This window comes from Rhagoletis zephyria, unplaced genomic scaffold (assembly GCF_001687245.7).
Source record: "Rhagoletis zephyria isolate East Lansing unplaced genomic scaffold, Rhagoletis_zephyria_1.1 Rzeph_scaffold_01924, whole genome shotgun sequence".
Lineage (NCBI taxonomy): Eukaryota > Metazoa > Arthropoda > Insecta > Diptera > Tephritidae > Rhagoletis > Rhagoletis zephyria.
The window spans coordinates 37,613-55,183 of record NW_016159008.1 but is presented as its reverse complement, the minus strand read 5'-3'; the positions used below and the strand labels follow the sequence as shown (position 1 = coordinate 55,183).

Genomic DNA, 17,571 nt, shown 5'->3' with positions numbered 1-17,571 from the left:
TTAGTGTGAAAATTTTTGAAATTGAAATTTTAGTCTAGAAAAAATGATTTCAAGCTACATACCAAAAAATTCCGTTGATTTTTGGCAATTTTTTTGCTGGCAGTGTCCTCTATGTAAAAGAAAATTTTCGAACATACTTTGTATGGAAAAAAAAAAGTGAAACACCTTCAACCAAAAAAAAATACCCAAAAATCAACGGAATTTTTTACCAACTTGAAACGTGCACTTCATTATTCTAGAATTAAATGGACCACAAAACTGCATACGCCGTTTAGGTCGGTGAAATCTCTTAAAAGTTATACGTCGATAGGGCTACACCTGCTTCGCTTACTTCTGCTCAGGGCTGGCATAGAGTCAAACCTACACCTGCTGCGTGTGCCAGAGACGACTACACCATAACTGCACCTCCGTCATGGGCAACTCCTGTAATGGGTGGAGTTACCTCCGAGTTTGCTCAGGCCTCACGACTCACAGAAAGCGGACCACCGCATTCGTGGCCCCTTGCTGCTCAAACCGAGCTGCCTCCACGGCACACCAGAGTCCGCCTGAGCAACTCAACACAAACACAATCGCATCACAACACAATACAATAGACAACACCATAGCCACAACAGACCACACCATAGACACACCCGCACCCCCACCCACACGCCGGCGCCAACAGCTACTGGTTCCTCCGACAATCTGCTCGGTGTGTCAGTCCAGGATATTCCGTAACATTACATCAATCAAGTGCAACACTTTCCTTGGCTGGTATCGCTTTAGGGCAGTGGTCGGCAGGCCATAGCTCACTGAGCGCTCTCTGAGCACATGTGTGCATTTATCGAACACAGTCTCACTTATAGAAGCATTTGAATGTGTTAGAATGCCCGACCACTGCTTTAGGGCATGTTCAAGACTTCGCACCACACGAGATTGGACGAGGGGCTATGAGGGTCCGTGCTGTGCTGCTCGGTCGGAAAGGCCAACTGATCGAGGAGATAACAGTATTCATGGGTCGGCATGGAATATTAATAGCTGCGGTCTAAGAGACGAAATTGCATGGACGAAATTGGAACACTGTTGAACACACTTGTCTGAGCAGATAGACGATTCGACATTCTGCACTATGAACGACGACGCACCCACCAGGATTATGGGCAGCTGATGCAGCTCGCCAGACCTAAAAATTGTCAGCGCTCGTCTGATAAACAGCATATCATGGCGACCTATGCTGACCTTAGCATCAGATCATCTGTCCACAGTCATCTCGTTTGATAAACCTGCCGACTTTGCGTCCGCGGATCACCGGACCTATGTCAACTTCTCCAAAGCTGACTGGAAAGGCTTCGCGGATGTTACTGAGGACGCCTTCACTGCACTACCCATACCAACCGACGTTCATGTAGGTGAACGTAAGTTCCGCAGGGTTGTCACTGCTGCTGCAGCTCGCTTCGTACCGGCAGGATGCATTACGGACCCACGTTCAAATTTCCCTGCCGAAGCGGCTGTTCTAGCCGATGAGCGTGACAGCCTTCGTCAGGCCAATCCCGGAGATCCCCGTATCAGGGGTCTCAACGCGGAGATTCGGCAACTAGTGAACGTACATAAGCGGAAGAAGTGGGAAGAGCATCTGAAGACCTGTAACTTCACCTCTGGTGTGAGTAAGCTTTGGTTAACCGTGAGGTCACTGTCCAATCCGACGAAGCACAACGACAGAGTCGAAATTTCTTTCGGCGACCATGCTTCGTCGGACCCGGAGCGATGCGCGAGCTACTTTAGCCGGCAGTTCATACTGCATCCTCCGGTGGACAAAGCCAAGCGTCGAGTGACCAGAAAGCTGCACAAAATGCCAAAACCTAGTGCGCCTCTTGTTTTCACCAGCGGTGAGGTAACGGTAGCCATCGGGAAGGCGAAAGCCTCCAAAGCCATTGGACCCGACGGAATATGCATGTAGATGCTGAAAAATTTGGGTCCTGCGGGAGTAGCGTACCTAACGGAGGTCCTCAACCTGTCTATGGCCACTCACGTCATTCCAGACATCTGGAAAATGAGGAGAGTGGTCCCACTGCTCAAACTGGGGAAACCAGCCAACAAAGGAGTCTTGTCGCCCGATAACCCTCCTCTCCCCGGTAGCTAAGACACTCGAGGCCCTGCTGCTCCCGTATTTTACGAACCACCTGACCCCAGCGAAGCATCAGCAAGGGTTCCGTAAAGTGCATAGCACAACAACAGCACTTAACGCCATAAACACTCAGATAACTCATGGCCTAAACCGAAACCGCCCCTGTGAGAGAACTATTCTAGTAGCGTTGGACCTGTCCAAGGCGTTCGACACTGTCAGTCACTCAACGCTACTAGAAGACATAGAGGCCTCCTCACTCCCACAGGGACTCAAACGGTGGTCGGCGAATTACCGTTAGTAATTTTCAGAGACAAAACTAGCAAGCCACGTAAAATTAAATATGGGGTACCACAGGGTGGTGTCCTGTCCCCGCTACTGTTTAATTATTACATCTCAAAGCTTCCTCAGCCACCAGAGGGTGTTAATATAGACTCCTATGCTGACGATTGTTCGATCATGGCGTCTGGGAATGGAATTGATGACTTCTGCTCGAAAGTAAACGGGTATCTCGCCGAACTTTCTCGCTTCTTCACTGCAAGGAGCCTTGCCCTATCCCCTGCGAAATCCTCGGCAACCCTTTTCACCACCTGGACGAAGGAGGTCAGACTGAACCCGAAAATCCTCGGAGTTACCTTCGACAGTCTGCTCTCCTTCTCGGCGCATACAACCGCAATTGTCAACAAAGTACAGAGCCGCAACAACGTCGTCAAGTCGCTGGCCCGCAGCACTTGGGGCAAAGATAAAGAAACGTTGGCACTTGGCCGGCCGGTTCTAAACCATGCAGCGCCCGTATGGTCACCGGGGACTATCAGGACGCAGTGGATGAAGCTACAGACCTGCCAAAACACGGCATTACGAACAGCGACAGGATGCCTCCTGATGACGCCCCAACACCACCTACATGACGAGGCCCAGATACTCCCAGTAAAGGAGCATAACATAATGCTCTGCAAGCAGTTCCTTGCTGGGAGCCACAGACGTGGCCATCCCAGCGGTCAGCAGCTCGCGGAAGAGCCCTCGCCACGGCACGTCAGGAGGAATCTTTACGAACTGACGGACGAAGTCCAGAGGTTTATCAAACAACCTCTGAATGATTTATGAATTGATTTATGATTTATATTATGATTGATTTATAACCGATTATTTTTTAATTTTTGCCATCCCTACTTAAAACGTATAGAATTTTTTCGCTAGCTGTTCTCGTTCTCGAGATATTAGAATTTGTCACGAAAAAAGTTCAATTTCCACACTGTGTGCCGTGGAACAACTTTTTGAAATAAACTTTTACTATTATTTTAATGGTCTATAAATTTGGAAAATCGAACCCGGTACCTGCCGAATAATACCACGAGCCACTACGCATTCAGATACGCCGGCAGCTTAATTTAATTACTACTTATCCTAAAAACGAGCCGATTCGTTCGTTTGCAATTTAGTTCACTACATTTGTATATGGATGGATATACATATAAAGTGTGGAAATTTACATACCTTAACCAATGTCTTTTCGTTATACTCGTATGACAACAAATCGCATCGTACTGATCCGCCATCCAAACAATCAAAATTATATAGAACGCAGTTGTTGTGTCGTTGAAAAACTCAGACATAATTGATTCCATACCTTAAAATATAAAGTAAAGATGATATAATCAATTACATACATGCACTATGTATTTAGTAAGTATGTAGCTAAGTTAAAAAGCCTCACGGAATAAAATTATGATACAGTTTATGATTTCTACCGAAAAGTTTCACCTCAATTCAGTTTCATTCGTAAGTTCCAACTTGTTGAAAAATACACCTAAAGGTCGCAATATTTCATTAAAAAAAAATCACAGCGCCCCATATCGATTTTCTAACGGGCATCAGATGTCCTAAAAATGAGTCTTGAAAATTCCAAATTAAAGTGCTTCAATTCTGAACGGATATATTCATACCAATGGGATTTTCTAATGAAAGCCCAAATAGAATAACTCTTTCGTTTCTAGGCCGATTTTCAATTTCCAAGCAGAATTCCTATGGAATACTATGGATAATCAGGCAGGTTCTGCAATTCTTTTCCGAGTAAATTTTAACCAAAGTCTCACTTCGAATTCATATTGAAAGGCATTCGGAGGCACTCGGAAGTGAATTGCACAACCTGCCTGTATATAAAAAAAACCTAGCAATAGCGCATTTATTGAGTGATCTACTCTTCACAACCCTCCGTCAGTCCTACAGTCCAATTTGTATTTTTTGTTTTATCAAAATAACCAATTCAAATCCGACATTGTTACGGAAATTTTTGAGGCGCAAATGATCCATTTTCCTAAAGGGTGTAAAATGTAATCTCATCAATGTTTTTAGGCGATAATCAGTTAAATGACTGAATTATTAACATTTCCATTAAATTTACGTGACGAAATTATATTTAATTGCAGCATAAAGTGTATTATTTTTACCAGACTGTAAATAAGTGTTATTTAAAAAATTTTTAAATTCTTCAGGATTTCCCGGGACTTTTCGAAAATCTTCGTGTTTTATAGTTTCGATATTTTTCAGACCTTTAGATATGTTTTCAGAAAACTTTCACGCGTAAAGAGCCCAACAGGCCATGCAATATAATCTTTATCGAAACTAAAATGCGAGTTAACTTTCTACTGCGAAATCCGCACTAAACAAAACTTTATCTGATGAAAACAAAGCATGCGTGAACGTGCATGACCGGAAACCGAAAAATTGCATATCAGCACAAGCCCTGCTTTGTGTTTTTTATTACGTGGCTTTGAATTTGGGACTACGGATATATTAAGATATGAATATAGCTCTTAAACACCTGAGTTTCATTTACTTACCAACTAAGGCTAGAATTACTGTAAGTAGCGGGGCTATTGGAAAACGTGCAGTAACATTGAATTCCAGCATTTGCAAGAGATCAACTGCAAAAAATAAACAATTAACATGTGTGGAAAAATTACTTCGAATGTAATATACTTACCAATAAAAACGAAAATTTGGTGATGTGAAAATCGTAAAAGCATCGAAATAGAGAAGGTCTGCAAAGAAAGATGCATTACATACATATATTACTATACTTAGCTTCGGGATTAAAATTTCTTAAATATATAGACTATCATTTATGAGCATTTACTCAAATTAAAGGTGCAGAAAATACTTACAAAAAGCACCATTACAAAAAATGCGGTTAGGTATGAACTCCACGCAGCCCACCACATTGAGACAAAGCGATAATGTTCGCCGGTTATGACATTTCGCAAATACCCTTTATTATCCTCTTTTTCGGCTATTACTCGCACCGATGCCATTAGCAGGTCATCATATCTGTAAAAATATAGCATTGTTTAGGACAAAAATTCTACAGATATACATTTCTGTGACAACATCAAGGCGCACGCCACCACCAATGGGAGGAGAAACTAGGCCAAAAACTAACATATTATGTAGGCGCCAGTAAATTATTATTATATATATGTATCCAGAACTTTTCTTACCCCAAAAGCTGTTTAAGTAAAAATTTGCTAAATTTATCGCCAAAACATTTATCAGTCATTGGATCCAATTGTACTACGCGTACGGGTATTTTCAAACGTTTACGCGTTGATGATGATAAACGCAAGTGCCCATATTCTAATGAATACTCCACAATATACTGCTCATCTAAAAAGTTATTCATTTTATATTTTGCGGAAATCAAGAGTTAAATCATTTACCGTCGTCGGTTTCCTGCTTTTCCACTTTCTCTTCGATATCGTTTGACGCCCCAGCTTTTTCAGATATCGCCTCTGTTTTAAAGTAGTAAATTAATGTCTCATTTGCGTAAGTAAATGTAGGTCGCAATTGATAACCAGCTCGAGTTAGTTTGCGTTCATATTCCTTTAAACGATAATGGTTTACTTTAGTCTGAGGCCCAATACCATAATGACTAATATTAGAAGAAAAAATCAAATTTAGTTAGCCTTAGTATCATGGTAAAGAATTGTATAGCTAGTCTTACTAGTAGTTTTGAAGGTAACGAACTAACTGTTCATTGGCTTTGGTTTTAGACATTAAATCACGATGTTTCTCTAGATTTGGAATTACTTCAACTCTAAGAAGAATTTGAAAGGAAATATTACTTGTATCCTGATATTAAATTTTAATATTCACCTTAAAACTCCATCTCGAGGCCAATCTTTTACGTTTTGCAGACAGGTTGCCGGGTTTTTAATGAACGCCAGGTGAATATAAACCAAAGCGAAGAAGAATAAAAGTGCTTTAAGTAAAATGAAGTACTCTAAGGCGCGCTGAAGAGGCCTCGAAAATAAAGTAAAAAAATGCTCTTACTTATGTATTTATGTATGCTTGTAAATCGAAAATGGCTCAAATGAAGATGTTTTAACTTACTTTGGAAATATTTGTGCATACATAAGGGCAACCTTAAAGAAAATTGCATGAAAGAGTCGATCACGTACGTTCATCAGGTTGTTCTGTAATTAAATGTGTAATAAAATTTAAATAAGAGAAATAAATAATACTACATATTTTATTTTTACAGCTATGAAATTTTTACACCGCATAGAACAGGTGGTTTCAGTCGTTTCTGCATACTTAAATTAAGTTTATTTCTATTTTTTGATTATTACACTCTTTCAGCAAATGAGCGATATGTATTGTCCTTAAAAAAAATGCGTTTCATAATATTAAATAAACAAAATAAAGTGTTTTAGTGTTTGACATGTCTTCTCGAGTTGATTTGGGAACTGGAAGTATTAGTTAAAAAATTTGAAAAATATCCTTTGAAATTTGTATCATTTAATATGCTTATATAAATTCGTATAATTTAAATTAAATTAAGATTCTTCAAAATGCATTCAAAATTAAATATCTTGAAGGATAATTTTTTCAAAGGACTTTTTTGACATATTTCAAAAGGATAATTGAAAACAAAAGCTATAATTAATTTTGTTTCGAGTTTTTCTTTCAATTGATACCCATATATCCATAGTTTGTGCAAGCTTTTTAAAATATATTATAATTTAAGATCCTTTGGAAAAAATCCTGACTACCTAGTAAAAAAACAAAATCGCAGATTTACTAAATATTATGCCCTAATTAGTAATGCCATTTTATAAAGAAGTAAAACGGGTAAATTAACAAAACACGCGAACTGCAGAAAGCCTATTCTGATAACTTTAACTGCAAGTCGGCACGGGTTGCCGTGGTCCGAATTGCATAAAGTTTGATTCCGATATAGTTTTTAATACAAAACAAATAAAATGAGGGGGTATGCGGTGAAAAAACAACTTTAGGTTTTTGGGGAAGTCTTAATGTGTACATGTTTTCTGCTTTTTATGATTAAATAGGAAACTTTAAACGCTTCCTGAAAAATTATCTTTTTTGAGATGTGACAGTCTTTTAAAGTCATCTTCAATATAAAATTGTCAAATTTAATACAGCTCCGCTAGGCTATTTTTGTAAAAAGTGCAGACAGGAGATGTGTATTGTAATTTCTGGATACCTAGATGTTTCATATGCTGTACACATCGCTCCATGTTCATCCTTGCTTAACCATCATTCAATAAATTTTACAAATATGTAGTTATAAATTTTCATATTACATACTAGCAAATATACATATTTTAAACAAGGTGGTAGGCAGTCATGAATTAATGGCGGTTTCGTTTCTACCGAAACATGTTACCTTCTCTTTGCCTTCTACGCACAAATACCAAGAGGGCAATGAGAAGGCAAAATTTTTTGTAGGAAAGAAAACGCCATAAGATTTCGAAAATTTATGTTTTACTCACTTGCCCACCACGATTACGATTATTGTTAAAGTTAAATGGATTTGCAGTTAAATCGACATTCCAAACATTCGCAATATTCGGGACGTTCACATTTGGAGTGGGAGGATTATTTACGCCTGCCTGCTGTTGTTGAGGCGGTGATGGCGCTTGGTCTGGGGTTTCCCCTTCATTATGGCTATTGTCTGCCATGGTATAAACCGCAAACCAATTCCTTTCGATACACTGTCTCCTTCTGTAAATTCGGCTGGTATGGAGACCACAAATAGTTAACCGCTTCCCTCAGCTACATAAAAACTATCTTTGTCTGGTAGAACTCAAAGCTTCTTCCAATATTTATTTTCGTTGTGTCCAGGAAACACAATTGGCTGTATAGCGACTTCTAGTGATGATGTGGTGGCACAGCTGATGATTCTACGCCTCAAGCAAAAGTCCAAAAGGAGCGTCAATAAACGTCTGCCACACGGGTCTTGGTGGCATTTTCCGAATAAACCGGTAAAACTTTAGAGATTTTGCAGTATTTTTCACAAATTTTGCAGTTAGGCAATAATAAATCAAGCACAAATTTTTCACTGGACGTCTCTTCTAGAGCTGCAAAACTATCGATTGTACTATCATCGATTGTCTTTGGGCGATAGTCGATAGTTTCGACACTGCCGGTGCATTGAAATTTTGTGATTTTTACTTAAATAAGTGATGCTATAAATTGAACTAAGAAAAATATTTCGAATTTCATGCTTAAGATGTAATATTTGTACTTACCTATGTGTAATATTTATATTTACATATGTACATATGTATATATTATACACATTTTGTTCGGAGTTCAAGTTTTCCTACATATACAACACGATTGTATACGATACTATCGAAAATATCGATAGTATTTTTCAAACTATCGAAACTATCGAATGGCATCACTATCGATAGTTTTGCAGCTCTAGTCTCTTCTTTACCTGATTAATCATTCACAATAATAACATAGTTTGTGCAGACTATATTTGTTTCAAACAAAGAACGTACGTCTGAGACATATCAGAGAACGTAAATATATGAAAAGGCGTTACGCAAGCCATAAACGCTGGTTCAACTTGATGAGGTTGTGATCAGCGCTGCCAGAGGAGGAATTTTTCCCGTTTGGCTTGAATAATGCTCATGAAAACGGAGAAAATCACATACCCTACCGGCAAAAGGTATTGGCACAGCAAATTTTGGCTTAAATATAGAATACCTACAATTTCAAAATTAAAAAAATATATATTAGGATCGATAGGGGTCTTAGTCCTGATCATAACGGTATAATTGTGTGCGGGAAATAATAATTACTGGTGTTATTGAAGTTCAAAGTAGAGAAATGTAAGTATTCTGCACTTGTTCCCAAATTTTTCACAATATATGCAACAATTTCTTTCTAATATTTTTCAGCCAATTTTTTATAAAAATTTGCAAAATTTCATGCAAATCCGGTTTTTTTGAATTTTTTTGAGTATGCAGATTTGTACCCCAATCAATTTTATTATAATAAAGTACAAATTTTAAGTAGCTAGGAATCACCGTTGATTTTTTGGCAATTTTTTTACGCAGTCTCTTTCATACAAAAATTTTTTTTTAATTACTTTATATAACACAATATGTGCAACAATTGTTTTTCTAATATTTTTTAGCCAATTTTTTATAAAAATTTGCAAAATTTCATGCAAATTTTAAACTTTTTTTGTCCGGTTTTTTGAATTTTTTTGAGTATGCAGATTTGTACCCCAATCAATTTTATTATAATAAAGTACAAGTTTTAAGTAGCTAGGAATCACCGTTGATTTTTTGGCAATTTTTTTTACGCAGTCTCTTTCATACAAATTTTTTTTTTTTATTACTTTATATAGAAAAAATACAGAGCACCCTGCTGAAGTCTAGAAAAAGAAGTCTGATGAGGAGATGTGGTGATCTCCGAAATAGTGCTATAACTTCTACCGCTTAGACTTTGTTGCTTTTTCAATTTTTCCTAATAAACAATCGCGGTACAAAGCTCCATAAAAATATTAAAAAAAAAAAAAAATTCTCGTTTTTTATTAGAATGTAAAACTGCATACTCGAAAAAATTCTAGAAAATATGGTTAAAAAGTTGAAATTGTTCATGAAAATTTGTTGAATTTTCGGGAGTTTTACACAAAGTTTAGGAATTATATGTTTATGTTTTTTGTTGTAGAATGAACCATATCTTTAAAATAAAATTGGCGGAAAAATATTAGAAAAAAAATGTACGCATAGATATATTGTGAAAAATTTGTTTATTCCGGGAATAACTAATCTGTCTGAATCGGGCAAATAAGGCAGTTATTCCATGTTATTCATTAAAAATTCACTACTAGGTTGTTTAATTACTTAAAAAAAATATACAGGTAAAAAATTTTAACAGTTTTTTTAGTTTGTAATTATCCTATTTAATCCAATTCAGGTGAAATAATGGTGCGTTCTTATCCAACCGTGTTCAACGCATTTACGAGGAAGACCAAAACAATAGATGGCCATACATGATGTTGGAACGAAGAAAAATACACTCCAGGGAAGATTTTGACTTTTTCTTCCCCTTCCCAATGACAAAGGCAACATTTGTGGGCGTGCTAAGCTTGGGTTCGCCTTATGTACATGCCAGAAGTACTACAAAGGTATCAGAAGCTGCATTAAGTCCATACATTGATTCAAAATAATTTTTATGTGTAAGACAACGATATCTCCAACATGAAGTTCAGTCACTGAGCACATTTCGTCCAATTTTTTTAAATATCCGTAACTTTTCCAAATGGGCCGATTGTTCTTTTTTAATTTGTGTTTTTAAAAATTCTTATCGACCTTCTTAAACTATTTTATGTTTTTTTAAACTCACTCATTCCGCAACAACTGCTGGCGTACGCCGACGACATCGATATTATCTGTAAAAACAAGGGCTACGTCTGTTTTGCCTTCTCGGGATTAGATAGAGAAACAAAGCGAATGGGTCTCGTGGTGAACGGAGACACAACGAAGTATCTCCTGGCATCACACAAACAGTCAGACCACACGCGTCTTGGCGCACACGTCACTGTTGACATTTACAAGTTTGAAAAAGTAGACGACTCCGTTTATTTGGAAACCAGCATTGACACCAATAATAATGTCAGCCTTGAAATCCAACGGAGAATCACTCTTGCCAACAAGTGCTACTTTGGACTGAGAAGCCCAATTGGGAAGAAAAGTTCTCTTTCGTCGTACAAAAATCACACTCTACAAGTCACTCATCATGGCTGTGCTGGCCTATGGCGGAAAGGCATGGACAATGACAGCGTCTAATGAGGCGGCTCTTGGAGTTTTCGAGAGAAAGATTCTGCGAAAGATTTACGGACTTTTACGCGCTGGCTATGGCGAATACCACAGGTGATTTAACAATGAGCTATATGAGCTTTACAACGATATGGACATAGTGCAGCGAATTAAAATTCAGCGGCTCCGCTGGCTTGGCCATGTCTTTCGAATGGACAGAAACGCTCCTGCTCTGAAAGTGTTTAACGCGAGCCCGCGATGCTGGTAACAGAGAAAGGTGAAGGCCTCCTCTGCGTTGGAAAGACCAGATGGAGAAGGACTTGGCTTCACTTGGCATTTCCAATTGGCGTCAGTTGGCACAGCGTGCTGTTTTGGATTCGGAAAAATCGCCTAAGCGGTTACAGCGCCACTAAAGAAGAAGAAGAAGAAGGTCGCAACTTCTGGGCCTAATGGTATAGCAATGGGCTCTATTTTTTCGAATTTTTAAATTAATGAAATACTAACACATTTTGTCCAATTCAACTCAGGCTAAGTCAAATCAAATATGTACGTTAACACTTAAGTGATAAAAATACCAAATTGCAGAGGAAGAAATTATCTACATATTTCCAGAGAAACTTACTACGCTGCGACTTATCCCTATCACGTGATCAATTGTTTTCGTCTTCCTTTACGTTTGACCACACGCTTGGATACTTGTACATGGCGTGTGAGTAATGTGAACAACTATTTGATAGTTCAAAGAAGTACAGGTTAGGTTGGGTTAAGTTAACGCCGCGAGCCAATTACGAAATTTCGAATGCGGCTAATTTCGATCCCTGAGACCTCAGTGGTTGTTCAGAAGTGCGAGCCAAAATGCTTCCATCTTAGCCTTGTGAAGGTTGGACAGTCTAAAAGAAAGTGTGGAAATGATTCCACTTCAACTTCGCAGTTCAGTCGCAATTCTTAGTCTCACCGCATGAATACCAATCTCACAATGGCCTGTCAGAACCTCTATCACTAGCCGTGTTTTAAAGTACCCTATAAAAACCGTTTTGCTGCAGCAGAGAAACGTCTTTTTTTCCTTTTTTATTTCACAAAAGTAGCCGGTTTCCCTCAGACTAATAGCAGTACGTACTGCGATATCCGCAGGTGCCGTTTTCAACATATGTTCGTAGGTGTGGTTCCTAATGCTCCAAGTGTAGCCTTCTCTAGTTAGTTCCACCAGACAAGGGCTTCTTGAAACAATATAGGCTTAAATCTGGTTTCCTAGAGCTAATGAATTCCTTTGGGCGAGAGACCTCACCTTTTACCGATAGCTTCCCTAGAGCACTACAAGACAACCGACACTTTTCCTCAATGTTAGGCTTCAGGTAACCTTGAGCCAGATCAAAAGGGTGTATAGAAATCGTCCCTTAACCAAAAGTTCCACATCATCTACATAGGCGATCACCCGACAACCCACTTTTCCAGTTCCTCTAGAAGGTCGTTTACAACGGCTATCCAGAGCAGGGGAGAGAGAACACCACCTTGACTGTGCGCTGAGTGGAGGCGCTCCTCTCTCACTTGACTATTGCCTCTGAAGCGACATTATTGAAGGCCCCCTCAATATCTAAGAAGGTCCCTACTGAATATTCTTCATGCGTTAAGGCTTCCTCTGACCACATTACCAATGTGTGCGGGGTGGTATTCTCCGACCTTTTCTTGTAATAAGCATATTGAGCTCTCGAAAGGCAGTCACGAGGAATCGCGTTTCATAAGTACAGGTCGATCACACTAGCGTTTTTAGCAAAAACAAAGAGACTGATTGGCCTAAAATCGCTAGGGAAACATGAGAGCATCTTCCGGCCTTCGGGATGAAGGCAACACTGACTAACCTCTAAGCCTTGGGGATGTATCCGGTCCTCACCCAGTTCGCATAAATAGGATCCAACCAATTGCACGACACCTTCAGAGCCGTTTGCAGCCGCGCAAGTATGATGCCGTCGGTCCCCGGCGACTTTAATGTTTTGAACGAATTTATCGCCTAGACCAGAGGTTCCCAAACTTTTTTCCCCATAGACTCCTTTCAAAACCTTCTGGTTTCGGTGGACCCCCAGCTGCTACATTTCTAACATATTCCTAAAGCTCATCAAAAAATTTTAAGACTAGATCTAACGATGAAAATTTGCATCGCGGGTGAGTTCCAAAACTAAATTCCCAGTGGCAAAAATAAAAATAAAATACTTTCTTGTGTTCTCTTTAATAAAACAATGTAATTACACACTTACAAGTTTAAAAAAACAGAGCTCGTAAAGCGACCAAAGTGCTCTCTGGCTGTGAGGAGTTATATTTTTTAAGAGAACTCCGAGCGCTAGCGTTATTTACATTCTCTTTAGCAAAACCTCCTCATATGTTTGGCTCACTCATGAATTTTCATGTGGCGTATTCGTAAAATAGTTTATTTTTGTTGATGGCATCATTTTTATTTTTATTACTCCGAGTTGGATTAAATACTTATTCCTCTGCCGGAAAGTTATTCCCCGCTATTCCATAGTGAATAATTGACAAAAAAGTTATTCCGTCGTCGCTTTGAATTTCTCAGAATAACTCAGGCGTAGAATAAGAAGGAATAACAAGTCAAGTCAATAATACGGCCGTTAGAAATTTAACTTAGAAATCCTACAGAAAACTACAGTTCTTTAAGTTTGTAAGTGAAGTTGGTTTTTTGGGTAACTACATACACGCGCTGCTCATTTTTCAGATATGTATGTATATAATTTTCAAGTCAAGTCAAGTCAAGTCCTGCATAACTGAGTTTTAAGTGTGGCCAACCATTATGTTTTTCAAACAAGGCAGATCGGAATATGCGATCTCTGCGAGAAGACAATACCTGTAATAATTGTTCCATGATGAAAAGGCAGTTCAGTTCAGTTCTTGCTTTTGTTTTATTTAAAAATGTTTATCTTCGTTTCTCAGTTTAGCAAATTAGCATATAAATTATACATCCATCTGGATTTAAAACATTTTAATTCATATAATTGGGCAGGTGATCAATGCAAATTCGATCCTTCATATTTTTGCAATTATGTATTTCTGAATGTTGATGGACTTTATTGCGTTTGAATGATTGGCGCGAAATTTCTCAGATTTTTGGGCCGTTAAAGTAGGAGTTTAATGAATTTAGTCGAATTGGAATGTAATGGGTGTGTTTGCATTTCCTATTTTATTTTTTGCCTAAATTTTGTATTTTCAAGAGTTTTTGAATTCTTTACATTGGTTTCATAATTGATTTTTCCATATTTTCATACACTTTAAATACATACATATGTATATAAATACAGTTGTCCACAAAATAATAGGAGAGCGATATTTCGACCAGTTTTGACTATTGGACTTTTATTTATTAATGTTTATTATTTTTTTTTTATAAAAGTCTAGCTGGTTATACAAAAAACGCCATATAAATTCAGATTTCATACTTTGTACAAGAATTATAAAAATTTCGCAAATTTTCACCCAAATTTCAAACTTTTTAGTCAGAATCGTTAACAAAAATTGTGGTATGCAGTTTTGTAGCCCATTCAATTTTAGTACAATGAAGTGCAATTTCAAAGCTGCTCAAAAATTCCGTTGATTTTTGGCAATTTTTTTTTTCGGGCAGTATCTTCCATATAAAAGGAAATTCCATACTTTGTATGGGGAAAAACGTGAAACACCTTCAACCAAAATAACGCTCAAAAATTAACGGATTTTTTTATCGCACTCTTAATATTTTGTGGACAACTGTATGTAAATATATGTATGTATGTGTGTTCATTAGCAGACATACATACATATGTACTTTTAATTGCGCTACTTTGCATGATATTTTTTCACCATTGATTTTACATACCTAAATATGGGCTTACATACGTATGTATGTATGTATGTACGTACTTGGATATCCATACATACTTACATATTATTTGCATTCACTTTACATATAAATTTATTCATAAGTTAGTTCTTTCTAGGATTTATATATATTTAAACTAAATATATGCAGGCATCATCAATTCATTTATTATGTAAGTAAGTATGTATGTATGTATGGATCTGGTTTAATATATGTATTTGCTCATTTCTGCGTATACAATCAATAAATACACACTTTCATTAGATTGTTTTGCACAATTTTTTGGGTTTTTCTATATATTATTGCGATCTGATTTTTTTTAAATCAATTAGTCATATGGGCAGTAAAGCCTTCGAGATATGTCCTAGTTAAATGTAAAAAAAAAATATCTCCATTTACGAATCAGAAGACCGACATGCATACGTACATATGTATCTACCCCATTCCTATCATTAATCTACAAATCCAATGACAATCTAAAAGTATAATGCAGGGATGTGCCGGATAGAGATTTTGCCGGATAGCCGGATTCGAATATCCGATCGAATATCCGGTAGACACTTGCCCTCAATAATTTTCACAATATTTTGGTTTTTTTGTTACGCTAGAACTTCTGCTTTTTCGAGCTGAACAGTCCAATACGTAATTAAGGATACAAAATTTCTCCTCTGAAATCCAAATTATGATATAATCCGGCATTAAAAAAAAAAATAAAAATAACTTCTCCGTCTGCAACCCGGATTTATCGATTATTTACGGCAAATAGAGGAGAAACGTCAAAGACAAAAGATAAGCAACAATGAATGCCGCTAAGAAAAAACGCATGAATGATTTTTTATTTATTTTTTTCTTTTTATTGTGATGAAAATCGAACAAATATGCATGGTTACATATCGTTTCGCTTCCCGAATCGCCCAGTAACGCTTCATTGTTGCAATATTTTGTGACACATTTTCCAAAACTCGTTTTGTTTTCTAACAACAATCAAATCTAGAAACTGGGTAGACTGGGTGAACTAAATAATTCGAAAATATAAATCAGTTAGCCTGAAGAAACCAGCTGAATCACATGAAAAATGCCCAACTCTAGTGAAAGCTTCTATTGAAGAGCGAGACCAGGATGTTTGGCAATGCTTTGAGGAAATCGCCAATGGCTCTGATACTGATCAGTGTTGCCACAAAAATTTTTTTATTTTTTACCAAAATCACCAGAAAAAGTTACCAAATTCAACAAAAAATTACCAAATTTATTTTATGTGCAGAACTGTCGAAGGGCCTGGCTTCGACCCAACATAAGAAAAAAAAAATTAAAAATGGAAATTTAAATTGAGTCTAGCATCGCGCACATATCGGGTTATATGTATTACGTATAATTGAAGTGAAGTAATGTCATTAGGGGATTTGTTATTAAAGTTAATAACTACAAAAATTTAGTAAGTATTGTTAACAAATTGTTGACAACATATAATAAATTATATATTTTTTGTACTAAAATTCATAGAATTTTTAATTTTAATAATAAATTATATATTTTTTGTACTAAAATTCATAGAATTTTAAATTTCTCTTTTGAGGGACTCAGGGGCTCGCACCGCTTATCCTAATACGATTGCTCTCAAATATTGCATAATACACTTTTTAAATTGTGGAACTAAACCGAGGGGTAGCCCAGAAAAAAAGCCAAGTCGAAAATTCAGACGCACAGGCCATTTTTTCTTGCTTAGTAACAGGCAACACTAGGTACCACCATAAATTCATCAGGCTACATATGTACATATGTATGTAGTAGGGATGCCAAAAAAATATCAGGAAAATTGGGATCCCAGGATTTCGGGATATTTTTTCAAATTGAGTCATAAATTATATGAATATTAGTAAAAATTCAATATCTAAAAGCATTTAAACAAACCATTAAATATATCGCTAGCTTAGAGCGAAAAGTTGCTAACTTCACTTTTAATGAAAAATCATATTTTGATATAGGAGGCTATATAAATTAAAATTGCATCGTTTCGAAAAGGGTAAAGGTCCTTGTTTTATGTTTTCTCGTTTATATTCAGTGAAAGGAAAATTTGCCAAAAGGCCAAAAAAAGCTCCGGAAATTCGATAAGGCCGAAAAAAAGGTCAAAATCTTTTAATAAATATCGAATCCCTCCGATTCGTATGGAGTTTTTATTTGCTTTAAACATTCCAAGTTTTGCGAAATACTTGAAGAAAATGGCTGTACGAAGTTTTTTCCTCTCCTGTACAATTTTTAAATTGGGACTTAGCAACTTTGCACTCTACGCTAGCGATATTTATTAAATCAGACAAATTTTAAAGAAAACATTTTTTAATTGTATTTAAAAAACCATGGGATTGAGGAACATATACATCACAAATAATAATGTAAATACTAGGTACATTTGAAAGTAACGATTAATAAAAAAACATAAAACAAAAATATACAAAAACAATTTCTCTAAACATGTTTATTCTAGTCTATAAAAAGAAAATGGCGAATGGAGAATTTTTGGCAATTTTTTTCGCAAT

General features: G+C 37.1%; 1 protein-coding gene across 1 annotated transcript in view; it reads right to left on the bottom strand.

The window, feature by feature from the left end:
• Nucleotides 1–8,519, bottom strand: part of LOC108365596 (uncharacterized) — a 34,760-nt gene extending 26,241 nt beyond the window's left edge. The window contains exons 1-10 of the mRNA XM_017619662.1: nt 7,894–8,519; nt 6,491–6,573; nt 6,254–6,400; nt 6,102–6,194; nt 5,818–6,029; nt 5,599–5,764; nt 5,266–5,428; nt 5,085–5,142; nt 4,942–5,025; nt 3,596–3,728 (exon numbers count right to left, since the gene is read on the bottom strand). Coding sequence (XP_017475151.1) covers nt 3,596–3,728; nt 4,942–5,025; nt 5,085–5,142; nt 5,266–5,428; nt 5,599–5,764; nt 5,818–6,029; nt 6,102–6,194; nt 6,254–6,400; nt 6,491–6,573; nt 7,894–8,082 — 1,328 coding nt within the window. The 5' untranslated portion in view covers nt 8,083–8,519. The remainder of the gene's footprint in view (nt 1–3,595; nt 3,729–4,941; nt 5,026–5,084; nt 5,143–5,265; nt 5,429–5,598; nt 5,765–5,817; nt 6,030–6,101; nt 6,195–6,253; nt 6,401–6,490; nt 6,574–7,893) is intronic.
• Between the last annotated feature and the right edge of the window lie 9,052 nt (nt 8,520–17,571).